General features: G+C 41.1%; 1 protein-coding gene across 1 annotated transcript in view; it reads right to left on the bottom strand.

Annotated features, from left to right (window-relative positions):
- The window catches only part of LOC132381241 (immunoglobulin-like and fibronectin type III domain-containing protein 1), an 80,857-nt gene that overhangs the window by 35,661 nt on the left and 19,362 nt on the right, over nucleotides 1-25,834 (bottom strand). The window contains exons 9-13 of the mRNA XM_059950622.1: nucleotides 21,065-21,233; nucleotides 20,694-20,956; nucleotides 15,437-15,641; nucleotides 12,535-14,907; nucleotides 6,848-6,972 (exon numbers count right to left, since the gene is read on the bottom strand). Of these exons, the coding sequence (XP_059806605.1) occupies nucleotides 6,848-6,972; nucleotides 12,535-14,907; nucleotides 15,437-15,641; nucleotides 20,694-20,956; nucleotides 21,065-21,233 (3,135 nt within the window). The remainder of the gene's footprint in view (nucleotides 1-6,847; nucleotides 6,973-12,534; nucleotides 14,908-15,436; nucleotides 15,642-20,693; nucleotides 20,957-21,064; nucleotides 21,234-25,834) is intronic.

Here is a 25,834-nt window from a genome sequence, read left to right as displayed (position 1 = left end):
CGTACGATTCTTCAAGCTCCTGAACCTTCTCCCGGAGGGAAGAGGGACAAAAAGTGTGTTGGCTGGGTGGGTCATGTCCTTGATTATCCTGGCAGCACTGCTCTGACAGCATGCGGTGTAAAGTGAGTCCAAGGATGGAAGACTGGTTTTTGTGATGTGCTGGGCTGTGTTTACGATCTTCTGCAGGTTCTTCCAGTCTTGGACAGGACAACTTCCATACCAGGTTGTGATGCACCCTAGAAAAATGCTTTCTATGGTGCATCTATAAAAATTAGTGAGGGTTTTAGGGGATAGGCCAAATTTCTTCAGCTTTCTCAGAAAGTAAAGGCACTGGTGGGCCTTCTTGGCAGTGGACTCTGCTTGGTTAGACCAAGTCAGGTCATTTGTGATAGTCACAGCGAGGAACGTAAAGCTTTTGACCTGTTCCACCTGCGTACCGCCGATGTAGATGGGATCGTGTGGTCCACTACTCCTTCTGAAGCCAACAACTAATTCCTTCATTTTGCTGACGTTGAGGGATAGGTTATTGTCTTTGCATCATGCCACCAGGTTCTTAATTTTCTCTCTGTACTCAGACTCATCATTACCCAAGATACAGCCTACAGAGAATACTCTAGAGTTTACAGAGAGTGTGTGAAAAGCAAAACAACATCCAGTGGGTGGCAGCTCTGTATGTGAAAATTCATTGTTGATGAAGAGAGGTCAGGGTGGTTCAAACTGACCGGAAGATGACAATCAGGTGTTACAACAGTGATGTGCAGAAGAGCATTTCTGAATGCATATATTGAATCTTGAATTTGATGGGCTACTTCAGCAGAAGACCACAAACATAAATTCAATGGTCACTTTATTAACTACAGGAGATATCTAATAAAGTGGCCACTGAGTGTAATCGCCACAGCTCCTTCTGCAGATGTAATGGTGAGAAGATGTATGGAGGTCACAAGCATCCTTCATTGTCCTGTACTTTGGATGACAGCCCTAGTTGAATGTTCCAGGCAATGAAAGTGTCAAGGATGACAGAACTGGTATCCTACAAGCTAAGTAATGAAGAAAAACAAAGGCCACGAAATTCACATTTTCCTTACATTAAATCAGCATTGACTATCTCCATAACTTTGATCAAAAAGCTCTCAAAATGAAATATTTTAAGCAAATGATCCAGACCACTTTCATAACTCTACTCTGGTTCAGGAACAGTCAGTATTAGGACTCAAATGTTCCATGTGTTTTCTTCATGACCCTGAGTTCGGGAAGAAACCTTTACTGAACCACACCACAACAGATTTAATGTAATTTTATGTAATGGTGTAATAGGGTGGGGTGATCAGTCCCAAACTATCTGCGTATCCAGGGGATGTGGTAAAAAGTGTATAAGCACAACAAAGTAATTTAAGCCTAATTTATTATCACAAAATAGAAACCACAAGTAAACCACACAAAATACTGTAGCAAATCACGAAGAATTCCACAACAATTTCTGCAAGCTGCAATATTTCAGGGTTCACAATCCTCAGACACCATGTGATTGTTACAATTGTCAGGGGAGCTCTGAATTCTGTTTCACTCTTAAAACCATTCCTGGGTCCCAGGCACCGATCATGTTCCCAGTCTGGGCAAGCTCCAATGAAGTCAGGAGAGGCAGCCCAATACATTCACAAGCTTCACAAGGCAGCGAGATCCAGAAACAGCGTAACTGTCTTTACATTATCTTGACCTGGTTTCTTTCAAACATCCTGTGTCTATTAGCACAGTATTCAGCATCTCCTCGTCAATCAATTAGACATTCTAATAGTCACTCCCCATTATATCATAGAACACAGTATTCCTTGGACTCAGAAAAGGGCGTTAATGTCTACACACTTAAACAATAAGCTTAATTGATACTAAGAACAAATCCCTCAACCTAGTAACCAGCAGGCAACAAACACCCTCATATTAACGGTGCCTGAGATTAAGGTAGAATCCAGCTACTATAAACAACATTCTACAGACATTAACAGAACTACCTTGTATAGACACTAAATATTATCCACTGACAGAGATATAGACGCTCAGAAAGAGTTAAATTGTCATTTTGACTTTCCAGACATCATTTAAAGTTTCACTAAATTTAATGTAGCAAAATTGGGAACTTCCTCCAATAAGTTAGTGCAGGTTATGAGGATAAGAGAGTACAGCAAGCTCTTCCTAAGATGCAGAAGAAATTTCATGGTCTTCTGTAGAACAGAGATCTCTTCTTATTTATAGGTATCTCATGGAAAGAAGTTGTAAGGGTTATGCATGAAAAGATATGAATTCCCTCTATGAATATCCACACATTTGGAAGCTATGTTTGACAGTCAAATGTTCCCTCTGTCATGGTCCGGTCCGTGAAGTCTGCATTCCAGTTCACGGTCTGGTCCATTGTTCCTTATTCCAGGTTTTCTGGTTTTCCCTTCTGTTGGGTGCTCTAATTGAGGCACCTGATTCTCATTTTTGGCTGACTTCATAAATAGCTCCTGGGTTCAGCTTCATTTGCTGGACTGTTCCCTTCCTCTTCCTCCTGAAGCCTTGCCTGCAACCTTGCCTATATCACTGTCAAATTCTACCACTGGAGCAAGACTGGAGCCTTGCTGTGTCGTGATAAGGAACTGCCTATTGTTTGCAACTGTCTCTGTGTATATGCCTTTGCTATGTAGGTCTGGCTGTTTGCCACTACCTTGTGGTGGGAACTGTCTCACTGTGTTCTGTGTACGAGTCCCGGCCCTATGTCCTGCTCCCTATGAGGGGTCCTGACTCTGTGTAGAGCCCCGGCCTCAAGTCTTGTTCCTAAGGAGGGGTCCTGGCTCTGTGTTCCATGACCCTGTGTCCTTGTCTCTCTCAAGGCCAAGGCTCTGTGTTCCTGTCTCTCTCAAGGCCAAGGCTCCATGTTCAAATGTCCTAAGATTGAGTTAAGGCTTTGGGTTCTTGCCCTGTTCATGTGCCTCATCCTGTACAGGAATCCCATGTCTAGTCCTGCAGCTAAGCCTTGTCCAGTCCTGTAGCCACGTCATGTCCTCGCCTAGTTCTGGGGTCTGAGCCCGAGTCAGGACCCAGGTTCTGGGTCTTTGTCTGCTCTCTGGCTCGGAGCCCAAGCCCAGGCTCCTAATTCCCATTTCCTTGTCCTGGTCCCGCTTTCCTAGCCAAAGTCCTTGCTCAAGTCTGTGTCCTGTCCTGTCCTGTCCCTAACTCTAGTCTAGTCCAGTTCCTAGTACTTCAGTGTCTGTGTCTTGCATTTGGGTCTGCTCCCAGCGCCCACCTTATGACACCCTCCAGGTGAAAATGCAGATTCCCCATTTTCTCAGTCAGTGCTTCTTCTTGCTCTACTACAGAACTCCAGAGTTTAATCATTTTTCCCATCAGTTTCCAGTTTTCCTTCACTTTCATGTTGCTCAGGTACTTTGCTTCCAACAGCTTCATGCTATCCATTTCATTATTTCAGGAGATAGTGCACATCATTCCCACAAACTCCCATGTTAACTTGATTTAGAGATACACCCATGATGAACATAAGAATTTAAGGAGTAGAAGTGGCCAATTCCTAATGATCACTCTGCCAGTCTTTAAGAACATGGATAATACTTTACTCCAGCATTACGTCCTCCAGTAACCCAATATTCTATGATGTCTTTAATACCTAAAGATCTATCACTGAACATGTAGGGCAACTGAACCACTATAGCCTTCAGCTATGCCACACTCTGGTTGAAGAAATTTGTTTTCAACTTTGTTCTGAGTGCCCATGACTTACTTTAAGAAACTGACTTCTAACTTAAGACATGACAGCTACTTAAAACATTATCCATCCCATTAATCTTTTTAAAACTATTCTCTGAAAAGAAAAACTCATCATCATGGGAATCAATCTGGCTATTCTTATCTGCACATCTATAATTATTTGATTAAAGGCTTAGTGATCAAAGTGGTGTACAATATTCCAGAAGTTGTCTTTGAAGGGTCATGTTCTGTAATTGTAACAAAGGAATGCCACCCTTTTGCAGCCCTTAGCCTTTCTATTTGCTTCTGAACCTGCATATTCGTTTGCAGTGATTCAGGAATGAGGACACCCAGATCCTCTGAGCAGCAACACTTTTTAATTGATAATGTATAAAAGATAGTTTGTTTTTTTAAACAGGGAAACATCATACATTTCTTCATTACATTCCAGTTACAATGGCCTTGCTCATCAATGTAGTCTGCCCAAAACCCCAAAGCATTTTTGCATCCTCCTCAATGTCTATACTTTCACATAACTTAGTATCATCAGTATCAGCAAATTTAGATCTACTTTACTTGACCCCCTCATGAAAGTATTCCAATGTGCAAATGATGTTGGACTTCCTTACAGACCTCAGATAGTCAAGATGCACAGAAACACCTTCTGCATCATCCTGAACATAGGTGGCCCCAGGGCTATGTGCTGAAGCTCATGTTGTACACTCCGCTCAATCATGACAGTATGGCCAAGCACCCAAGTAATCGCATGGTCAAGTTCGCTGATGAGACAACAGTGATGGGGCTCATTACCTACAATGATGAGATGGTCGACAGCGAGGAGGTGAAACTGCTCAAGGCCTGGTGCCAGGTAAATTTCCTTTCTTCCTCAATGTCAACAAGACAAAGGAGATGGTTATCAACTTCAGGGGAACTCGGATTACTCACACGCCGCTTTATATCAGTGACACAGCAGTGGAAACTGCAAGCAATTTCAGAGCATTGCACACAAAATGCTGGAGGAACTCAGCAGGCCAGGCAGTAAGAGTACTGTCGACGTTTCAGGTGAAAACCCTTCAGCAGGACTGGTGAAAGGTCAGCTGTACTCTTTTCTATAGATGCTGCCTGGCCTGCTGAGTTCCTCCAGCATTTTGTGTGTGTTGCTTGGATTTCCAGCATCTGCAGATTTTCCCTTGTTAGCAATTTCAGAGTTTGAGGAATGCACATCTCACACAGCCGCTTATGGTCCCAGAGAACATCCTTCACCGTTAGGTAAGCTCACCATCTTCTCTCCTTTCTGAGGAGGCTGAAGGGAAATGGACTAGGCACATCCATATCTACAGATCTCACACCTTTCTATAGATAGGCAATAGAGATCCTGACAAACTACATGACAACATGGTAGGAAACTGCACTGCGGCAGACAGGAAGGCTCGACAACAGTTAGTCAAAACTGCTCAATGCATCACCAGCACCAGCTTACCCACCACCCAGGACTCATATACAGAAATATGCCAGAAAAGGGCCAGTAGCATCATAAAGGATCCCACCCACCCTGCTCATGGGCATTCTACCCACTCCCATCAGGGAAGAGGCTTCGTAGTCCAAGACTCAAAAACAGGTACTTTCCCCAAGCAGTTAGGCTGATCAACATTTTCACCCACTCACTTACCCCTCCACACCCCCAACCACTGCTACTTTATCATTTCCTGTCAGAGTCATGTACAGACACTCCTGTGCTTGGTGTCACTTTATGGACTTTCAATCAACCTATCTGCAGTAGATAAGCTATCTTATGTATATATATTTATTTAGGGTTTTTATACTAATATTATTGTGTTCTTTTTTTACTGTGTTTTCTTCTGCTGCATTGAATCCAGAGTAACAATTATTTAATTCTCCTTTACGCTTGTGTACAGGAAGTGACATCAAACAATCTTGAGTCATGAAATTACTGATGCAGAACTGGGCCTCAGCACTGATCCCTGAGACATCCCACTCGTTACAGTTTATTCCTGTTCTCCGTCCCCTTTAAAATACCAATCCACAATCCATTCCAGTGTCTTGCTCACAAACTCGTTGGAATTTCATTTGATGGCCTCATGTGGTGCATTATCAAGTCTGAAAGGACAAAAGCAACACGACACTTGGCCCTCTTTTAGCCATTCTGCTTGCTACAATCTCAAAATGAACAAATGTTGTACTTTTCATAAATCCCAGGGTTTCCGGCCAGTCCTGTTATTCATTATCCACAAGCATTCACTGCGCTGTTTCAACCAGCGTCATCACTTCTGTCACTTAATCCCACTTACTTCCACCCTATCACAAACCTTCCCTTTTGTCCTATCCAGAATTCCACCCTTAGTCAGCAATGTAAGATATGTTTTATTCCTGACATTCCCTATTTCAAATGAAAACTCATCCCCTGTAACATTAACACAAGAGATTCTGCAGATGCTGGAAATCCAGAACAACACACCCAACATGCTGGAGGAACTCACCAGGTCAGGCAGCATCTATGGAAATGAATAAACAATTGATGATTCAGGCCGAGACCCTTCTCGAGGTCTTGACTTTTTTAATGTAGTTATGAGCAGTTAAAGTGTCACATGCGACATACCACAACAAGCATCCTGGGAGCAAAGTCTCTGTGAGTGAAGATTAACTTGATTTTGACTTGGCAGACATTTGCTGAGCTCAGTATCAACAACTTTAGAAAACATACATCCAACCATGTAAATAACATTAAATTTAAGCTGTCAGCTTTATGACTAGTTGGCTCTTCTTTGATTCACACAAATATCAATGAGCATCTAAGCAGAAACCAATTGAACATAATGATGTCACTTAGCAATTTGGATGGCCAATATGCAATACACTGTTTCACAAACTTCTCCGAACAAGCAGTTCATATTTTATTAACTATTTGCAACAACTGAGAAGAATAGATCAATTTGGTAAATATTTCATTTAATTATGTTTTGTTTCTACAGCACTGTTTTAGAGTTGTAAAGGTGAATTGGTTCTTATTTACTGTATACCTAATGGAAACAGGAGCATTTAAAGTTATTTACTCAATTTAGGCATATTCAGTTATTAGTCTCTGAACTACCTTTTTACCATCCTTAAACCAGGAGCCTTGTGCTTCTTCGTTCTTCGTCACACAGCAAAGCTCAGCTGCCTCTCCCTTCTTGGCACTTATGTCTGAAAGTCCACTTTTGAAGTAGTGAGCTGCTTCTGTATCATTGCCGAGAAAATCTAATGTGAGCGAAACGCTTGAAGCAAGTCACAAATTAAAATGATCTGTCAAGCTGAATAAAAAGCATCTTTTTTGAATTGTATGATGTTAATAAATTGATTTGTAGTCAGATATTTTGCTACTTATTTATTGAGATACAGCAAGGTGTAAACTCTTCTGGCCCTTCAGCAATCCCCTGAATTAATCCTAGTCTAATCACGGGACAATTTACAATGACCAATTAACCCATTAGTTAAATATTCATGTCTTTCATATCTGGTTTCCAACATAATTTTTATTGGTGTCAAATCTTTAAAACAACTTGTGATCCAAATTTTTGGAAGTTATTTAAACAGAACATAAAATTATCCATGCATAATTATGGCAGGGGAGGTTATTTCAAATGCCATTTTAAACATTACCAGATACTTTGACTATTCTTTTCAACCTTTGAGCTCAAGCCAATAACATTAAATTAACAGAAGACTCTGTTTCAAATAATGGAAGAGCTTGTTATTTTTAAGGAGGTCTTGACAATGTTGTGGAATTTCCAAAGGATTGCAGAATTTTGTTTGGTAATGTAAATTATTCTTGAAATTACCTTATTCTTTACTCCTGGTTTGGTAAGTTGGCTTAATCATAAGACCATAAGATATAAGAGCAGAAGTAGGCCATTCGGTCCATCGAGTCTGCTCCGCAATTCAATCATGGATTTATCCAATTCTTCCAGTCATCCCCACTCCCATGCCTTCACCCCATACCCTTTGATGTCCTGGCTAATCAAGAACCTATCTGTCTCTGCCTTAAATACACCCAATGTCTTGGCCTCCACAGCTGCTCGTGTCAACAATTTCCACAGATTTACCACCTTTGACTAAAGTAATTTCTCCACATCTCAGTTCTAAATGGACGTCCTTCAATCCTGAGGTCATACCCTCTTGTCATAGACTTCCCTGCCATGGGAAATAATTTTGCCATATCTAATCTGTTCAGGCCCTTTAACATTTGGAATCTTTCTATGAGATTCACCCTCATTCTCCTGAACTCCAGGGAATACAGCCTAAGAGCTGCCAGACGATCCTCATACGGTAACCCTTTCATTCCTGGAATCATTCTTGTGAATCTTCTCTGAACCCTCTTCAAGGTCTGCATGTCCTTTCTAAAATAAAGAGCCCAAAACTGCATGCAATACTCCAAATGTGGTCTCCCGAGTGCCTTATAGAGCCTCAACATCACATCCTGGTTCTTATATTCTATTCCTCTAGAAATGAATGCCAACATTGCATTCACCTTCTTCACAACCGACTCAACCTGGAAGTTAGGGTATCTTGCACAAGGACTCCCAAGTCCATTTGCATCTCTGCACTTTGAATTCTTTCCCCGTCTAAATAATAGTCTGCCCGTTTATTTCTTCCACCAAAATGCATGACCATACACTTCCCAACATTGTATTTCATTTGCCATGTCTTTGACCATTCCCCTAAACTATTCAAGTCTCTCTGCAGGCTCTCTGTTTCCTCAACACTACCCGCTCCTTCACCTATCTTTGTATCATCGGCAATTTAGCCACAGATCCATTAATACAATAGTCCAAATCATTGACGTACATCGGAAAAAGCAGCATTCCCAAAACTGACCCTTGTGGAACTTAAGTGGTAACTGACAGCCAGCTAGAATAGGATCCCTTTTTTCCCACTCTCTGTTTTCTGCCAACCAGCCAATGCTCCATCCATGTCAGTAAACTCCCCTGTAATTCCATGGGCTTTTACCTTGCTAAGCAGCCTCATGTGTGGCACCTTGTCAAAGGCCTTCTGAAAATCCAAGTACATCACGTCTACGGCATCTCCTTTGTCTACCCTGCTTGTAATTTTCTCAAAGAATTGCAGCAGGCTTGTCAGGCAGGATTTTCCTTTCAGGAAACCATGCTGGCTTTGGCTTATCTTGTCATGTGCATCCAGGTACTCCATAATCTCATCCCTAACTATCGATTCCAGCAATTTCCTAAACACTGATGTCAGGCTAACAGGTTTCTAGTTTCCTTTCTGCTGCCTCCTACCCTTCTTAAATAGTGGAATAATATTTGCTATTTTCTAGTCATCCGGAACAATGCCAGAATCTATCGATTCTTGAAAGATAATCGCTAATGCCTCTGCAGTCTCTCCTACTACTTCCTTCAGGCCTGAGGATGCACTCCATCACATCCAGGAGATTTATCCACCTTCAGACCATTAAGCTTCCTGAGCTTCCAATCATAATTTTCAGTGCACAAACTTCACTTCCCTGATATTGTTGAAGGTGTAGACATCTTCCACTGTGAAGACTGATGCAAAATACATATTCAATTCCTCTCCCGTCTCTGCATCTCTCATCTCCAGTGTCATTTTGTATTTGTCCTATATCTAACCTCGACTCTCTTTACCCTTTATATACTTAAAATGCTTTTAGTATCTTCTTTGATATTAGTTGGCATTAGTTGGCCTTTCATAATTCATCTTTTCCTTACTAATAACCTTCTTAGTTTCATTCTGCAAGTTTTTAAAATCTCCTCAATCCTCTTATCTTCCCACTGCCTCTGGCTTCCTTGTATGCCCTCTCTTTTGCTTTTACTTTGGCTCTGACCACTTGTCAGCCATGGCATTGTCTTTCTTCCTTTTGAAAATTTCATCTTATTTGGAATATATCTGTCTTGCACTTCCCTCATTTTTTGCAGTAGCTCCAGCCATTGCTGCTCTGCTGTCCTTCCTGCTAATGTTCCTTTTCGGGCAACTTTGGCCAGTTCCCCTCTAATGTCATTGTAATTTCCTTCATTCCACTGAAATACCAGTACATTGGATTTTATTTTCTCCCTCTCAAATTTCAAAGCGAACTTGATCATATTGTGATCACTGTTCCCTAAGGTTTCCTTAACCTTAAGCTCTCCTATCACCTCTGAATCATTGCACAACACCCAATCCAGCACAGCCGATCCCCTAGTGGGCTCAACAACAAGCTGCTCTAAAAATCCATCCCTTAGACAGTCTACAAATTCTCTCTCTTGAAGTCCAGTACTGACATGGTTTTCCCAATCCACTTTCATGTTAAAGTCCCCAACGATTATCATGACATTGCCCTTCTGACATGCCTTTTCTATCTCCTGCTGTAATTTGTAATCCAGATCCCGGCTGCTGTTCGGAGGCCTGTATACAACTGACATTAGGATCCTTTTACCCTTGCCATTTCTTAATTCCACCCATAGAGACTCTACACCTTCCAGTCTTATGTCATCTCTTTCTAATGATTTAGTATTATTTCTTATACAGAGAGCCACACTAACTGTTCTGACAACTAACCTGTCTTTCTGATACACTGTATATCTTTGGACGTTCAGCTCCCACTAGCATCCATCATTTAGCCAAGTTGCAGAGATGGCCACAAGGTCATATTTGCCAATCAATAGCTGAATTTCAACATCGTCCACTTTATTCCTTGTGCTGTGTGCATTCAAATACACTTTCAGTCCAGTATTTGTTGCTTCTGTTTTAACTGTACCACATCTCTATTGCCCTGTAACTCATCCCACTTGCTGTGTTTAAGCCTCATCTCCTGCCTGTTCTTTCTATAATATCTGTTGCATGCTGTCTTTGATTAATTTCTGTTTTCCCCTTTCTCAACACTATCATTCTGGTTCCTGTCCCCCTCCCAAAGTAGTTTAAATGCTCCCTAACAGCTCCATTAAATGTGCCTGCCAGGATATTGGACCCCTTTGTAACCCGTCCTTTTTGCACAGGTCAATCCTCCCCCAGAAAAGGCCCCAATAGTTCAGGAATCTGAAGCCCTGTCCCCTACACCAGTCTCTCAGCCACACATTAATACACCTTAACCTTAAACTCTCTTATCACCTCCGGATCATTGTACAACACCAAATCTAGCACAGCCGATCCCCTAGTGGGCTCAACAACAAGCTGTTCTAAAAAGCCATCCCTTAGACATTCTTCAAATTTTCTCTCTTGAGGTCCAGTACTGACCTAGTTATCCCAATCCACTTTCATGCTAAAATCTCCAATTGTCATGAAATTGCCTTTCTGACACACCTTTTCTATTTCTTGCTGCAATTTGTAATCCACATCCCAGCTGCTGTTTGGAGGCCTGTGTACAACTGCCTTTTGGGTCCTTTTACCCTTGCCATTTCTTAACTCAACCCATAGAGACTCTACACCTTCCAATCCTATGTCATCTCTTTCTAATGATTTAATATTATTTCTTATACACAGAGCCACATCACCCCCTCTGCCTCTGCCATGTTCGATACACTTTATATCCTTGGACGTTCAGCTCCCAATGGCAGCCATCCTTTCGCCAAGTTTCAGAGATGGCCACAACGGCATATTTGCCAGCCTGTAGCTGAATTTTAAGATCATCAATTTCATTCATTATGCTGCGTGTATTCAAATCTAACACTTTCAATCCAGTATTTGTTGCTTTTTGTTTTAACCGCACCATGCCTCTATTGCCCTATAACTCTTCCACTGGCTGTGATTGAGCCTCACCTCCTGCCTGTTCTTTCTATAATTCCTGTTGCATACTATCTTTGATTTATATCTGTTTACCCCTTCCTCAGTCCTAACACTTCAGTTCCCATTCCCCCTGCCAAATTAGTTTAAACCCTCCCTAACAGCTCTATTAAACGTGCCTGCTAGGATGTTGGACCCCTTTGGGTTCAAGTGTAACCCATCCTTCCGGGTTGTACCTCCCCCGGAAGAGGCCCCATTGATCCAGAAATCTGAAGCCCTGTCCCCTACACCAGTCTCTCAGCCATACGTCAAATCATGCTATTCTTGCATTCGCCATCAGGTAGCAAAGGTAGCAATCCTGAGATAACTACCCTAGAGTTCCTGCTTTTCATCTTCCTACCTAACTCTCTGAATTCTCTCTTCAGGACCTCCTCCCTTTTTCTACCCACGTCATTGGTGGCAAGACTTCTGGCTGTTCACCCTCTCTATTTAGAGTATTCCGCTCCCGATCTGAGACATCCCATACCCTGGCACCTGGGAGGCAACACACCATGCAGATATCTCTATCAGGCTGACAGAACCTCCTGCCTGTTCCCCTCACTATGGAATCCCCTATGAGTACCGCATTCCTCATTTTCCTCTTTCCCTTCTGCACCATGGAACCAGGCTCAGTGCTAGAGATCCAAGCACCGTGGTCGTCCTCTGTTAGGTTGTCACCCTCAATCACATCCAAAACGAGTTAACGATTATTGGGGAGGATGGCCACAGGGGAGTTCTCTACTATCTGAGCTCTTCCCTTTGCTTCCCTGACCGTCACCCACTTGCCTAACTCCTGCAGCCTCAGGGTGACTAACTCCCTGTAGCTCCTCTCTTATTTCCTGAAGGGTCTATTCTGTGCTGTATCTCAATAAATAAACCAGTAGGAAAGAATCAGGGAATTTCAAGAACAATTAATATCCACCATTGTCAAAATTACCATAATAAAAGCAGTTACTTCAGGGTATAGTTTTCAGGTGTAAGATATATTTCATATCCATTATGATAAAAATTCATACTGCAGTAATTATTTACCTTTGCTCTGGAGCTTCTTGTTCCCTGTAAGTTCACTTTCAGAAAGTTTTCTGTGTCTTCTTCTAGCATGGCTCTGGGATAAATCAGAAGCCAACAGGCCTCGTTTACTCTCATCCATGGATTCATCTCGGATTGACATTTGGCCATCTCCCAGCAAACCTCTTTTATTGCCGGCTGATGAGGTGGACCCGTCGTTTACATCTCCAGCACTTCCACTCATACTCGAGAGCTCACCAGCCGTACTCAAAGCATTAATGGCTTCAAAACCACCCCCATCTTTAGCAGCAATTCCAGAAAAGGCAGAGCCACTGTACCCTTCCAAGCCACTTTTGTCTTGATTAGAACCAAATGTGTTCAATCTGCTTTTGCTACTTGAACCTTTCATATCAGTTGGTCCACTGCCATCCAATTGGTCTTTACTAATTCCAACCAAACTATTATTGCCATCCTTTCCAACTCCAAACAATCTGCTCTTTCCATCTTTTCCCATTCCTTCCAATACATGTAGGTCACTTTCTTCCATTTCATTCCATTTGTCCTTTGCATTCTCTCTGCCTTTCATATCTTTCCCCAATCCATCCCAAACATCCTTCCCATTTTTACCTGTTCCTTCCAATCTGCCCTTTCCAGCTGTTCCTCTTCCATCTAATCCAGCCATACCACCTTTTCCCATTCCATCTAAACCTCCCACGCTACCTTTTCCCATTCCATCTAATCCAGCCACACCACCTTTTCCCATTCCATCTAAACCTCCCATGCCCCTTTTTCCCATTCCATCTAATCCAGCCACACCACCTTTTCCCATTCCATCTAAACCTCCCATGCCACCTTTTCCCATTCCATCTAAAGCTCCCATGCCACCTTTTCCCATTCCATCTACTCCAGCCACACCACCTTTTCCCATTCCATCTAAACCTCCCATGCCCCTTTTTCCCATTCCATCTAATCCAGCCACACCACCTTTTCCCATTCCATCTAAACCTCCCATGCCACCTTTTCCCATTCCATCTAAAGCTCCCATGCCACCTTTTCCCATTCCATCTACTCCAGCCACACCACCTTTTCCCATTCCATCTAAACCTCCCATGCCACCTTTTCCCATTCCATCTAAAGCTCCCATGCCACCTTTTCCCATTCCATCTACTCCAGCCACACCACCTTTTCCCATTCCATCTAAAGCTCCCATGCCACCTTTTCCCATTCCATCTACTCCAGCAACACCACCTTTTCCCATTCCATCTAAAGCTCCTATGCCACCTTTTCCCATTCCATCTAAACCTCCCAGGCCACCTTTTCCCATTCCATCAAAACCTCCCATGCCACCTTTTCCCATTCCATCTACTCCAGCCACACCACTTTTTCCCATTCCATCTAAATCTCCCATGCCACCTTTTCCCATTCCATCGACTCCAGCCATGCCACCTTTTCCCATTCCATCTAATCCAGCCACACCACCTTTTGCCATTCCATCTAAACCTCCCATGCCACCTTTTCCCATTCCATCTAATCCAGCCACACCACCTTTTCCCATTCCATCTAATCCAGCCATACCACCTTTTCCCAATCCATCAGGTCTGTCTTTTCCACCAGTTCCCTTTCCTTCTTTTCGCATTCCACCCCAACCACTATTTCCTTCATTTCCCATTCCATACAAACTATCTTGTCCATTTTTACCCACCCCTTCCAAATTGTCTGTGAATTCTAGTCCCATTCCACCCAACTGAACCTTCCCATGTTTTCCTAATCCACCCAAAATTCCACTCGCATCTTTTCCCATTTCACCTAAATTATCTATCCTATCTTTCCCCTCTCCAATCAGTTGACCCTTCCCACTTTTTCCCATTGCATCCCAAATTTCCATGCCATCTGCTCCAATTCCACCCAATCTGTCTCCCCCATATCTTTCTATTCCATCTTGTCTGCCTTTACCACCAATTCCCATTTCTTCTTCATTCATTCCAACCAAACTGCCCTTACCATCTTTTCCCATTCCATCCAGCCGACCCCTGTTATCCTTTCCCTGGCTATGCAATCTGTCCAAGCCATCTTCATCCATTCTCCCTAATCCATCTCTTCCAATTACACTGCTATCTTTTCCCATTCTGTCATATTTCCCAATGTCACTTAGATCATTTCCATACAACCCATCTCCTGTTGAATCCTGCAAACCTCTTCTATCAAATCGAGTTCTGTCAGCTTCTGAAAGATTATTTCTTTCCTTCAGACCATCTTTAGTTATATCTTTATTTTGTGTTAATCTGTCTGTAATGCCTTTAGTGTTATCTTTCTTTAAACCATCCAAATCTTGTTTCAAATTTATATCCGAAGAGTTCTTTTCACTTCTTGAATGACGTGAGGTGGCATCTAGGTTTTCTATAATGAGAGTTAGAATGAATTATTAGTTATTGTAATAATGTACCTGTCAATAAAATGATTAAAAAGAGAAATATTCCAATCAGTAGACATTTGGCTAACTATTTTAAGGAATTCAAAAGAAATGCTAAAATTAAATTTAACAAATTTTAGGCTGTGTTAACAAACCTTTCTCCTTGCCTCACACACTTACTTATGAGTTTTCCTCTGAGTTGCTGATGTTTTCATAATCTCAAAATGGTAAGAATATTTACTGTCTATTCTATAGTTACAACATTTTCATTTCCCCCTGCTTCAACTTTTCCAGATTAGTCTTTTGGCTATTAATATTTTCTGCTAATTATACAATACAACTCTTGCTCTGTTGACAATGTTCTTCCTTTCTCTTAAAATTCTTATATCTGTTTCTTATAGATCCAAAACACCAAAGTTTTGTATCAGAATTTGTTCTGTGTTTCCTTTGTCAGTCTTTTCATCTCCTGATAAGAAAGAGTACTTGAGCAAGCTAAGCATTATCATTTTTACTCACTGTTAATACTGTTCTCCAGTATTTTTCTGTGGGTATGTGCCTCTTTCTGTGGGTAGTAACTTGAAGTATATTTGGAGAGAATGAAATACAGTGGGACTGGTTGGGTGTGGTGTGCACAGGGTGAACAAATCATTGGGACAAGGGAGATCAAAGTTTTCAAAGAATATTCCTTCCTTTGAAAACTCCCTTGCTGATTATTTTGCTCCTAGCACAAGTAGTTTAACAGCAGAGTTACATTGCTACCCAGTCAGCTTAAAAAGACAAATTACATCATTGAAGATTTATAAATACAATTACACTCCTTTAGGTACATATACTTACTATCTGTATTTATAAATCATTACTGAAGTCAGGAAAATAAATGCAGTTTGGCAAAGGTGAACTGGGAGATTAGGTTAAAACATGTAATGATTCATAAGCAATGTCAATCATTAAGACATAAAATTTATAGTTTTTAAAGTGTATACACTCGCAAAATAAAAAAAAAACAATTGAAGAAGTGGTGTAACACTGGCTAACTAGATGAGAACAAGGTTGAATTTAAAAAAAAACACTTGCAATATCACTGGACAACAAAGATTTTGCTTCCTGTATATTTTCGGGTCCTCGCAATAGACTGGCGTCCTAGCCGGGGGAGTCTTGTACTCTCAGTTGCTTCACGCCACGGAAACTGTCATAAGCACTGGCCTGATGAGTCTATAAGGCTCGGGACAGACTTTAACTTTAATACTCTTGAGTGTGTCTTATGGATTTTAGACATGAATATCACAATGGAAGTTCTATATCATGCAATATTTTTTGAAATCCCCAGTATTTGTTATTTCAATTCATACTTCAGCTCGGAATAATTGATGCTAAGATTAAGGAAGGCATTTTAGTTGATGCACAAATCCAGCAGGCCATCACTGACAGGCGACTGGAAGAACTCCTAGTGGGACTGGACAAAATCACACAGAAGGGATTCAAGGATATTGTTGAAATTTTTCCTGGCAACTACGGAACACCAAACTAGACGCAGCTGGTTGACAACATGCTTCAAGCATACAAAACCATGAGTGCAACACGTCACTGAAGATTCATTTTCTACATCTCTATTTAGACTTCTTCCCTGCAAATCTTGATGAGCATTGTGAAAGGTTTCAGCAGGACATCGTGGTCTTGGAAAAGCAGTATCGGGGTAACTGGAGTCGAATCAATTTTGGCTGGTTGTTGTTGGACATTTAGGTGAGAAGCCTCAGACACTGAGTCGAAATTAAAATCATCAACAAAACATTTTAGCTTAGTTGAACTATTGTAAACCATCAGCACCATTATGCAATTAAATGCATTAAATTCAATAAAAGTTAATTTCTGGTTTCTCTAAGTTCCTGAGTGAGGCGAGTAGTCTGAAATTAGATTTGTGTTTAGCTTCAGGTGGTCTATCATAAACAAAAGAAAGAAAATCTCAGGAAGCAACACTTTTGAAAAATATATTGTCCAGCGTATTCTCTAAAAGGTCAAGGAGTCAGAAATCAGCAAAGTGTGATTAAAACACTACAAGAAGAAAAGAGAATTGCCAAAAATTGTTATTTATTTGTTATAATGCACTTATAGCTTATAACAGCAGCAGAGTGTGTTTGATTGCCCTAGTGTTCAAATTGTTGGAGGCTGTAAGGAAATTGACCCATGAACATTTGGGCATTATTCGCCTCAGCACAGCTAATGTTTGCCCACTGTCAATTGTACAACTAATAATTTTATATCTTGGACTACTCACAGTTGTTTTGTTATCGGCAGTAATTGGAGATTTTTGAGGAAGCCATTGACTTTCATTATTACATCACAAAAATCAGGGGGCACATTGAATGAGATGCTGGTTAATAAGTTTGTACTTTCACATTGCTATCCTACATTAAACATTTTGTAACCTTGCTTTTAAATCTGAAAGTGAGCCACTGCAGATACTAAAAATCTAAAATGCAAACTGAAAATGGTAGAAATAATCAGCAGATGAGGCAGCAATTATGTAAAGAAGATTAGAGTCAATATTACCAATCAATGATCCTTTATTGGAAATGAAGAGTGCAATAATCCCTTGTCCCATGCTTTCCCGGTTTGCATAACAGGTCCTTCTTTAAACATGAATTCACATTCTATATCCAAAAGTCCTACTTTTCATGTATTTTTGACCAAGGCTAGAAACTCTTTAAGGGAATGTGAATGGGCATTAGTGTGGTAAACAGCCTGTGCTTACCACATAAAAAGATAGTAATGTTCAATTTTTAGACAGGTAAGAGTAATCTATTAATATATGTAAAGGACAATATTGTAATAATTTATATAAATATATCACATACTGAAGAAAAAGTAATGTGACAAAATGCCTGTAAATCCCTGAACCTATTATGAACCAACATATGATAACCCCTTTTTAATTCTGATTGACTTTTTGAACTGTCATTTGTAAAGTACTGAAAATAATTTGTGTTTAAAAGCAGTGCTCCAGGGATGATAGATGCCAAGGCTTTGATCTTCTAGGATTTACTCGACAGGAATCATCTCCTGTTTTGGAAGGTCAGGACTGCAACACTGCTGTTTAAAAGAAAAAGAAAATAGGTAGTCTAACACAGTTTGGGGGAAATGCTAGAGATCTATTATTAGACAACTATCTATTACAATCACAGGAAACAAGGCACATAGATCATCACAACATAATTGTACAGGATCAAAACCATTTTATATAAGAGATATTCTGATGCATCTTTCAGTTTTTTTTGAAAATATTGCTAGCTATGGAGGTGGGTAAAAGAGATATATGATTTGGATTTTCAGAAAATATTAAGTAAGGTGTAATGCAAGGAACTGTTACACAATATTTAGGTTACTAAGATTAGGGTAGCATGTGTACATGAGCTGGAGATTATTTCAGAGACTGAAGACAGAGGATAGTACTAATTGGGAAATTTTCAATCTGGAATGTGTCAAAGCAACTAGTGGAGTCAGTGGAAGTTGTTAGAACTGATTACAATACAAGTTTTCATCATAGATGAAGAGTCTGATCTTCTCAAGGAAACTGTGATGAGAAGACTGAGGGTGATATGGTGACACAGTGCAAAATACTGACAGTTAACATCTCCAGGGGCTCAGGTTCAACCCTGATTTCAAGTGCTATTTATATGATGTTAGCATGCTGCCTTTATGCCTGGGTTTCCTGTGTATGCTCCATGTTTCTGCTATATATCAAAGCCTTGTTGACAGGTTAACTGGATGCTGTAACTTATCTTTTAGAACAGTTTTATGGCAAAATGAATTAAAGGAGATATTGAGAAATAAGGGGAGGGGGGATGGGATGGATTTGGTGGACCCACTGATCTCTTTCTACAATAGATCCTTCTGTAGGACATAACTGTAGCATATTAGATTTTATGAAGCATTGAATGAATGTCTGTCAAGTCAATGCTGGATTTGAGCTTATTGTTTATATTTGAATGTTCATGTATTTTGTAAGCCCAAGAAATGATATGTGTCCAGATATTGGGAGTTTAGGAAATGCTGAGTGTGAACGAAGTAACAAGAGTTGACCATCAAAATGTCTAATTGATCTATGAGGATGTACTGAATACTATGTTAATGGACACGTAATGTGCATTTGATAGAAACAGGCTGTGTTAATGTAAGATTAAAGGGTTTGTCTGTCTCATGGTTACTCTACGCTTGTGAAGCTTGTGGATATATTGAGCTACTTTTGAATTTTCTTTGGACTTAAACTAGGACTGGGATTGTGATGGGTGCCCGAGGCCCAGGGGTGGTTTCACAAGTCAGAACTTGGAGATCCCCCAAAAGCAACAAACAAGTGGTAAAGGAATAGTGAGCTGTAATCTTTGTGACTTGCTATGTAGTATTTTGTGTGTTTTCCATTTTATGATAATAAATTAGGCTTAAGTTATTTTGTTGTGCTTGTACACTAATTACCACATCTCCTGAATACTCGCATAGTTGCGTCTGATCAACTCAGCCCTTTGCAATAACTGAAGGTTGGATGGGAAAGAGGATGGCAATTGGAATGTACTATGGGGAGGTATGGCCAGAAGAATGAAAAAAATAATACAGTTGAATAAGTGAGAAAATAAATAAGTACTGTATACAAATTCCAAAATAAGTTTACAGATGCAATGAGAAGTTGGGAAAGCAAATGGAATATTCATCTTTGTTGCAAGTGAGCTGTTGTATGAATCTTGTATAATCTGCCTAATTGTATAATCAAAAGGATTTGAAAATATCTATGTAATTTTGATTTCTTTATGTACAGAAAGATAAAATTACTTTAAAAGTTGCAACAAAATAAATCACTAAATTGATTTTTGTGAGATTGGCTGACCTATGCAAGTTTGAACAGGACGGACAGACATACTACATGTATTCTCTGGAATACTGAAGATTAAAATGACGGTCTCATTTAAAATTATAAATTGCCTATAATATTTGTAAGGTCAAAAATGAGGTAAAAAAATTACTTGAATGCAAGTCCAGAAACGGAGTTACAGTTTCAGAATAAATGCCCAACCCTTTAAGCCAGTGATGAGCCGGAAAATGAGCCTGAGGATTCCACTTGTCAGGAATGTAAAATCCTGATTTGACAGAATTCTGTACACCAAGTTCTATGAATGGGAAAGCTAGCCATAGACTATCAATCATGATATTAGTGAATGGTAGTTCATTCTCAAGGAGCCGTACTGTCTACGGCTTTGGATTCTTACTGTCTTGATTACTTAAACACATGGGCATACATCCTCTCGGATGGGTTTTCCACCTGAAACCTCTGGACCCTACCCCCTCCCCGATCTCTATTACTGGGCTTCAGCCCTCTCTTCCCCCACATTCCTGATGAAGGGTCTCGGCCCGAAACGTTGGCTACTCTTTTCTCACGGATGCTGCCTGACCTGCTGAGTTCTTCCAGCGTTGTGTACGTATCTTTTGCCTGCCCACCCTGTAAATCACATCCTTCTCCAGGTTTTCTGACCGACAGGAGAGTTAATATCAACTCAGTATATTTGAAATAAGAATCCTGGTATAGTAAAGAGGTTATCTTACAGATGATCATAAAAGTGTCTAATCTAATTTTGCTGCTTTTTAACTCTTACTTCTAATTCTCACATATGTAATACTTGTCTGTGTTGTTTTTGAAGGAATACTCATGGAAGATATATGTTAGCAAAGATTCAAAGGAAGTCAGGATTTGCATAGGTGTATCTTCTAACAGGTTAGACTTACTTCCCACTGTTAAGTGTGCACTTGAGGATCTAGCTCCTGCTATAATGGTGTACACTCCTCTATCTTCAAGAGTTACATCTTTTACAATCAGACGATGTGTTAAACCATCTGGTGACACAGTAATTTGATACTTATCACTATCTTCCAGAGTCAGATTTTTGTATAACCACTCGACAGGCAGTGGTACTGAAATGGTGGATCCAAAGACAGCATCTTCTGTTTCATTACATCTACATTCTTGCAATGACTGTTTGAAAGCAACTGGAATATCTGCAATTACAAATGAAAAAGAGTGAACACTGCAATTAAAATTATAACGAGGGTAAATTATCAGATTGCGTAGGTATTAATTCCATGATCTGCAGGAACGGTACTTACGATAAATATCAACTTCTGTTGCAAAAACAGATGTATCTTCAACGTTTATCTTGTACATTCCAACATCTTCTGGCTGAAGATCTTTGATACAGAAGTTATACCTTTTGCCAACATGTCTGAGTTGATGCTTTCCATCTTCACTCATTGAAAGTGGAATCATTTCTTCATCCTTTAACAAATCACAAGCAGAGCAGAATCCAAGTGGAATGAAGTTAAGGATATTAAATCTTTTCAATATTCGCACAGTGAGGCTTCTCGCAGGTCAGCAGCATTCACTTAAAAGGAAAGCATCGCAGGCATTTAGTTTCATTCTGGCAGCCAAATCAGCGGTGGGGGCAGCACAGAGTGAGGAGGTTTCTCACAGGTCAGAGGTGCTCATTGAAAAGGAGAGCTTCGTGCAAGTTCATTTTCATTCCGCTGGCTCGATTAGCAGTGGGAACAGCGCAGAGAGGAGCAAATAAGAGTACAGAAGGGACAAATGGATTGGCCATTGTTGGGAGTGGGATTATCAGGCTTTGGGTCAAAGGAGGCTTCGGCTCGAGAGAGGTGTTGCCTCTGGGTAATTTGTCCGGCTAAGTTTCTGTTAAGCTTCACTTTTTTCTTATTGTGTCAGGCATTTAAATAGCCATTGTGTATCCTTCATGCTGGATGTTGGAGTCCTGGGAGACCCAGAATCTTGCAGGGAACTGCATCTTCCTGGTGCATTCGGCTACAGCTCCTTGAAGGACGTGTTAGGGACCTGGAGCAGCAGCTGGATGACCTTCGACTTGTATGGGAGAGTGAGGAGATGATCGATTAGAGTTACAGGGAAATAGTAACCCCTAAATTGCACGAGGCAGGTAGCTAGGAAGGTGAGTAGGCAGTTAGTGCAGACCACCCCTGTGGCCAAACCCCTAAATAATGAGTATACTATTTTGGATACTTTTGTGAGGGACGACTTCTCAGGGGAATGCCATGGAGACCAGGTTACAATGAGCATGAGTCTGTGGAACAGAAGGGAAACAGGGGAGCAGTACTGATAGGAGACTCCACAGTCAGAGGAATAGTCAGGAGACTCTGAAAATGTGAATGGGACATTTGGATAGTATGTTGCCTGCTAGGTGCCAGGGTCAGGGACGTCTCCGATCATGTCCACAATATTTTGGAGAGGGAGGGAGAGCAGCCAGATACCTTGGTACATTTTGGAATTAATGACATAGGAAGGAAAACCAATGAGGTCTTGAAGAGAGTATTTAGAAAGCTAGGCAGAAAGCTGAGAAGCAGGATCTCCAAGGTAGTAACTTCTGGATTGCTAAATGTGCCAAGCACCAGTGAAGATAGAAACAGGATGATTTGGCAGATAAATGCATGGCTCAGAAGCTGGTGCAGGGGACAGGGCTTCAGGATCTTGGACTATTGGGATCTCTTCTGGGGGAGGTAGGACCAGTACAAAAGGGATATGTTGCACCTCAGCCCGAGGGGGGCCAGTATTCTCATGGACAGGTTTGTTAGAGCTGTTGGGAAGGGTTTAAATGAGTTTGGCAGCGGGGTGGGAACTGGAGTGAAGAGACTCAGGATAGGATGGATGGTAAGAAAAAAACAAAGATTGCATGCAGTCATCAAGGGCAGGCAGGTGACAGGACAAAATTGCAGCCAACATGGTATTAGCGCATTAGGGATGCCGAATCTAAAAGGGAGACAAATACAGTACTCAAAATGTTATATCTCAATGCACAGAGTTTAAGAGATAAGGTAGATGAGGTGGACTACAGATTGTCAAGCATGATGTTGTGGCTGAATGATGTTTGTAGTTGGGAGCAGAACGTCTGAGGTTACATGTTACATTGGAGGGATAGAAAAGGCAGAAGGGGTAGTGTGGCTCTACTGGTAAAGAATGGCATCAAATCAGTAGAAAGCTGTGACATAGGATGGGAGCTGAACGTCCAAGGATATATGGTGTATCAGGAAGATAGGTTAGTAGGCATCTAGGGGGTTGTGTGGTTCTGTGTATAAGAGATAATATTAAATAATTGGAAAGAGATGACATTGGATTAGAAGGTGTAGAGTCTCTATGGGTTGAGTTAAGAAATACCAAGGGTAAGAGGATCCTAATGTCAGTTGTATACAAGCCTCCAAACAGCAGCCAGGATGTGGATTACAAATTCCAGCAGGAGATAGAAAAGGCATGTCAGAAAGGCAATGTCATGATAATTGCTGGGGATTTTAACATGATAGTGGATTGGAAAAACCAGGCCAGTACTGGACCTCAAGAAAGAGAAGTTTTAGAATGTCTAAGGGATGGCTTTTTAGAACAGCTTGTTGTTGAGCCGACTAGGGGATCAGCTGTGCTGGATTGAGTGTTGTGCAATGATCAGTAGGTGATAAGGGAGCTTAAGGTTAAGGAACCCTTAGGGAACAGTGATCACAATATGATCAGGTACACTTTGAAATTTGAGAGTGAAAAAATAAAATCCAATGTGTTGGTATTTCAGTGGAATAAAGGAAATTACAATGGCATGAGCGGGGAACTGGCTGAAGTTGACTGGAAAGGGACACTAGCAGGAAGGACAGCAGAGCAGCAATTGCTGGAGTGTCTGCAAAAAATGAGGGAAGTGCAAGACAGATATATTCCAAATAAGAAGAAATTTTCAAAGAGAAGAAGAACACTACCGTGGCTGACAAGTGAAGTCAGAGCCAAAGTAAAAGCAAAAAAGAGGGCATACAAGCAAGCCAGAGGCAGTGGGAAGATAGAGGATTGGGGAGCTTTTAAAAACTTGCAGAAGGAAACTAAGAAGGTCACTCGGAAGCAAAAGATCAATTATGAGAGGAAGCTGGTGACTAATATCAAAGAAGATACTAAAAGCTTTCTGAAGTATATAAAGGATAAAAAACAGCTGAGAGAAGATATAGGACCAATAGAAAATTATGCTGGAGATATTGTAATGAGAAATGCAGAGATGGCAGAGGAATTGAATGTGTATTTTGCATCATTCTTCACAGTGGAAGACGTCTGCAGTATACCGGACATTCAAGAGTGTCAGGGAAGTGAAGTTTGTGCAGTGAAAATTATGACTGAGAAGGTGCTCAGGAAGCTTAATGGTCTGAGGGTGGATAAATCTCTTGGACCTGGCGGAATGCAATCTCGGGTTCTGAAGGAAGTATCTGGAGAGACTGCAGAGGCATGAACAATAATATTCTGGCATTGTACCAGATGACTGGAAAATTGCAAATGTTACTCTGCTATTTAAGAAGGGTGGGAGGCAGCAGAAAGGAAACTATAGACCTGTTAGCCTGATGTCAGCGGTTGTGAAGTTGTTGGAATTGATTTTAGGGATGGGATTACGACATATCTGGAGGCACATGACAAGATAGGCCAAAGCCAGCATGGTTTCCTGAAAAACCTACAAACTGACAAACCTACTGCAATTCTTTGAGGAAATTACAAGCAGTGTAGACAAAGGAGATGCAGTAGACATGGTGTACTTTGATTTTCAGAAGGCCTTTCACAAGGAGTCACCATGGAATTACAGGGAAGTTACTAGCATGGGTGGAGCATTGGCTTGTCAGCAGAAAACAGAGAGTGGGAAAAAAAGCAACACACACAAAATGCTGGTGGAACGCAGCAGGCCAGGCAGCATCTATAGGAAGAAGTTGGGACGAAGGGTTTCAGCCCGGAAAGTTGACTGTACTTCTTCCTATAGATGCTGTCTGGCCTGCTGTGTTCCAACAGCATTTTATGTGTGTTGTTTGAATTTTGCTTGCATGGGAATAACAGGATCCTATACTGGCTGGCTGCTGGTTACCAGTGGAGTTCCTCACAGGTTGGTTTTGGGACCGTTACTTTTTATGCTGTATGCCAATGATGTGGACGATGGTATTAAGGGATTTGTGGCTAAATTTGCCGATGATACAAAGATAGGTGGAAGAGTAAGCAGTGTTGAGGAAGCAGGGAGCCTGCAGAGAGACTTAGATACTTTAGGGGAATGGCAAAGAAGTGGCAAATGAAATACAATGTTGGAAAGTCATGCACTTTGGTGGAAGAAATAAACAGGCAGACTATTATTTAGATGGGGAGAGAATTCAAAATGCAGAGATGCAATAGGACTTGGGAGTCCTTGTGCAAGGTACCCTAAAGGTTAACCTCCAGGTTGAGTCGGTTGTGAAGAAGGTGAATGCAATATTGGCATTCATTTCTAGAGGTATAGAATATAAGAACCAGGATGTGATGTTGAGGCTCTATAAGGCACTTGTGAGACCACACTTGGAGTATTGTGTGCAGTTTTGGGCTCCTTATTTTAGAAAGGACATGCTGACATTGAAGAGGGTTTAGAGAAGATTCATGAGAATGATTCCAGGAATGAGAGGGTTACCATATGAGGAATGTGGCAGCTCTTAGGCTGTGTTCCTTGGAGTTCAGGAGAATGAAGGGGGACCTCATAGAAACATTCCAAATGTTAAAACACCTGAACAGATTAGATATGGTGAAGTTATTTCCCATGATAGGGGATTCTAGGACACGAGGGCACAAATTCAGAATTGAAGGATGTCCTTTTAGAACTGAGATGCGGAGAAATTACTTTAGTCAGAGGGTGGTAAATCTGTGGAATTTGTCGCCATGAGTGGCTGTGGAGGCCAGGTCATTGGGTGTATTTAAGGCAGAGATAGATAGGTTCTTGATTAGCCAGGGCATCAAAAGGTATGGGGTGAAAGCAGGGGAGTGGAGATGACTAGATGAAGTGGATCAGCCCATAATTGAATGATGGGCTGAATGGCTTACTTCTGCTCCTATAT

This window comes from Hypanus sabinus, chromosome 25 (assembly GCF_030144855.1).
Source record: "Hypanus sabinus isolate sHypSab1 chromosome 25, sHypSab1.hap1, whole genome shotgun sequence".
Taxonomy (NCBI): Eukaryota; Metazoa; Chordata; class Chondrichthyes; order Myliobatiformes; family Dasyatidae; genus Hypanus; species Hypanus sabinus.
The sequence above is the reverse complement of the archived record's forward strand: the minus strand, read 5'-3'. Positions and strand labels throughout refer to the sequence as shown.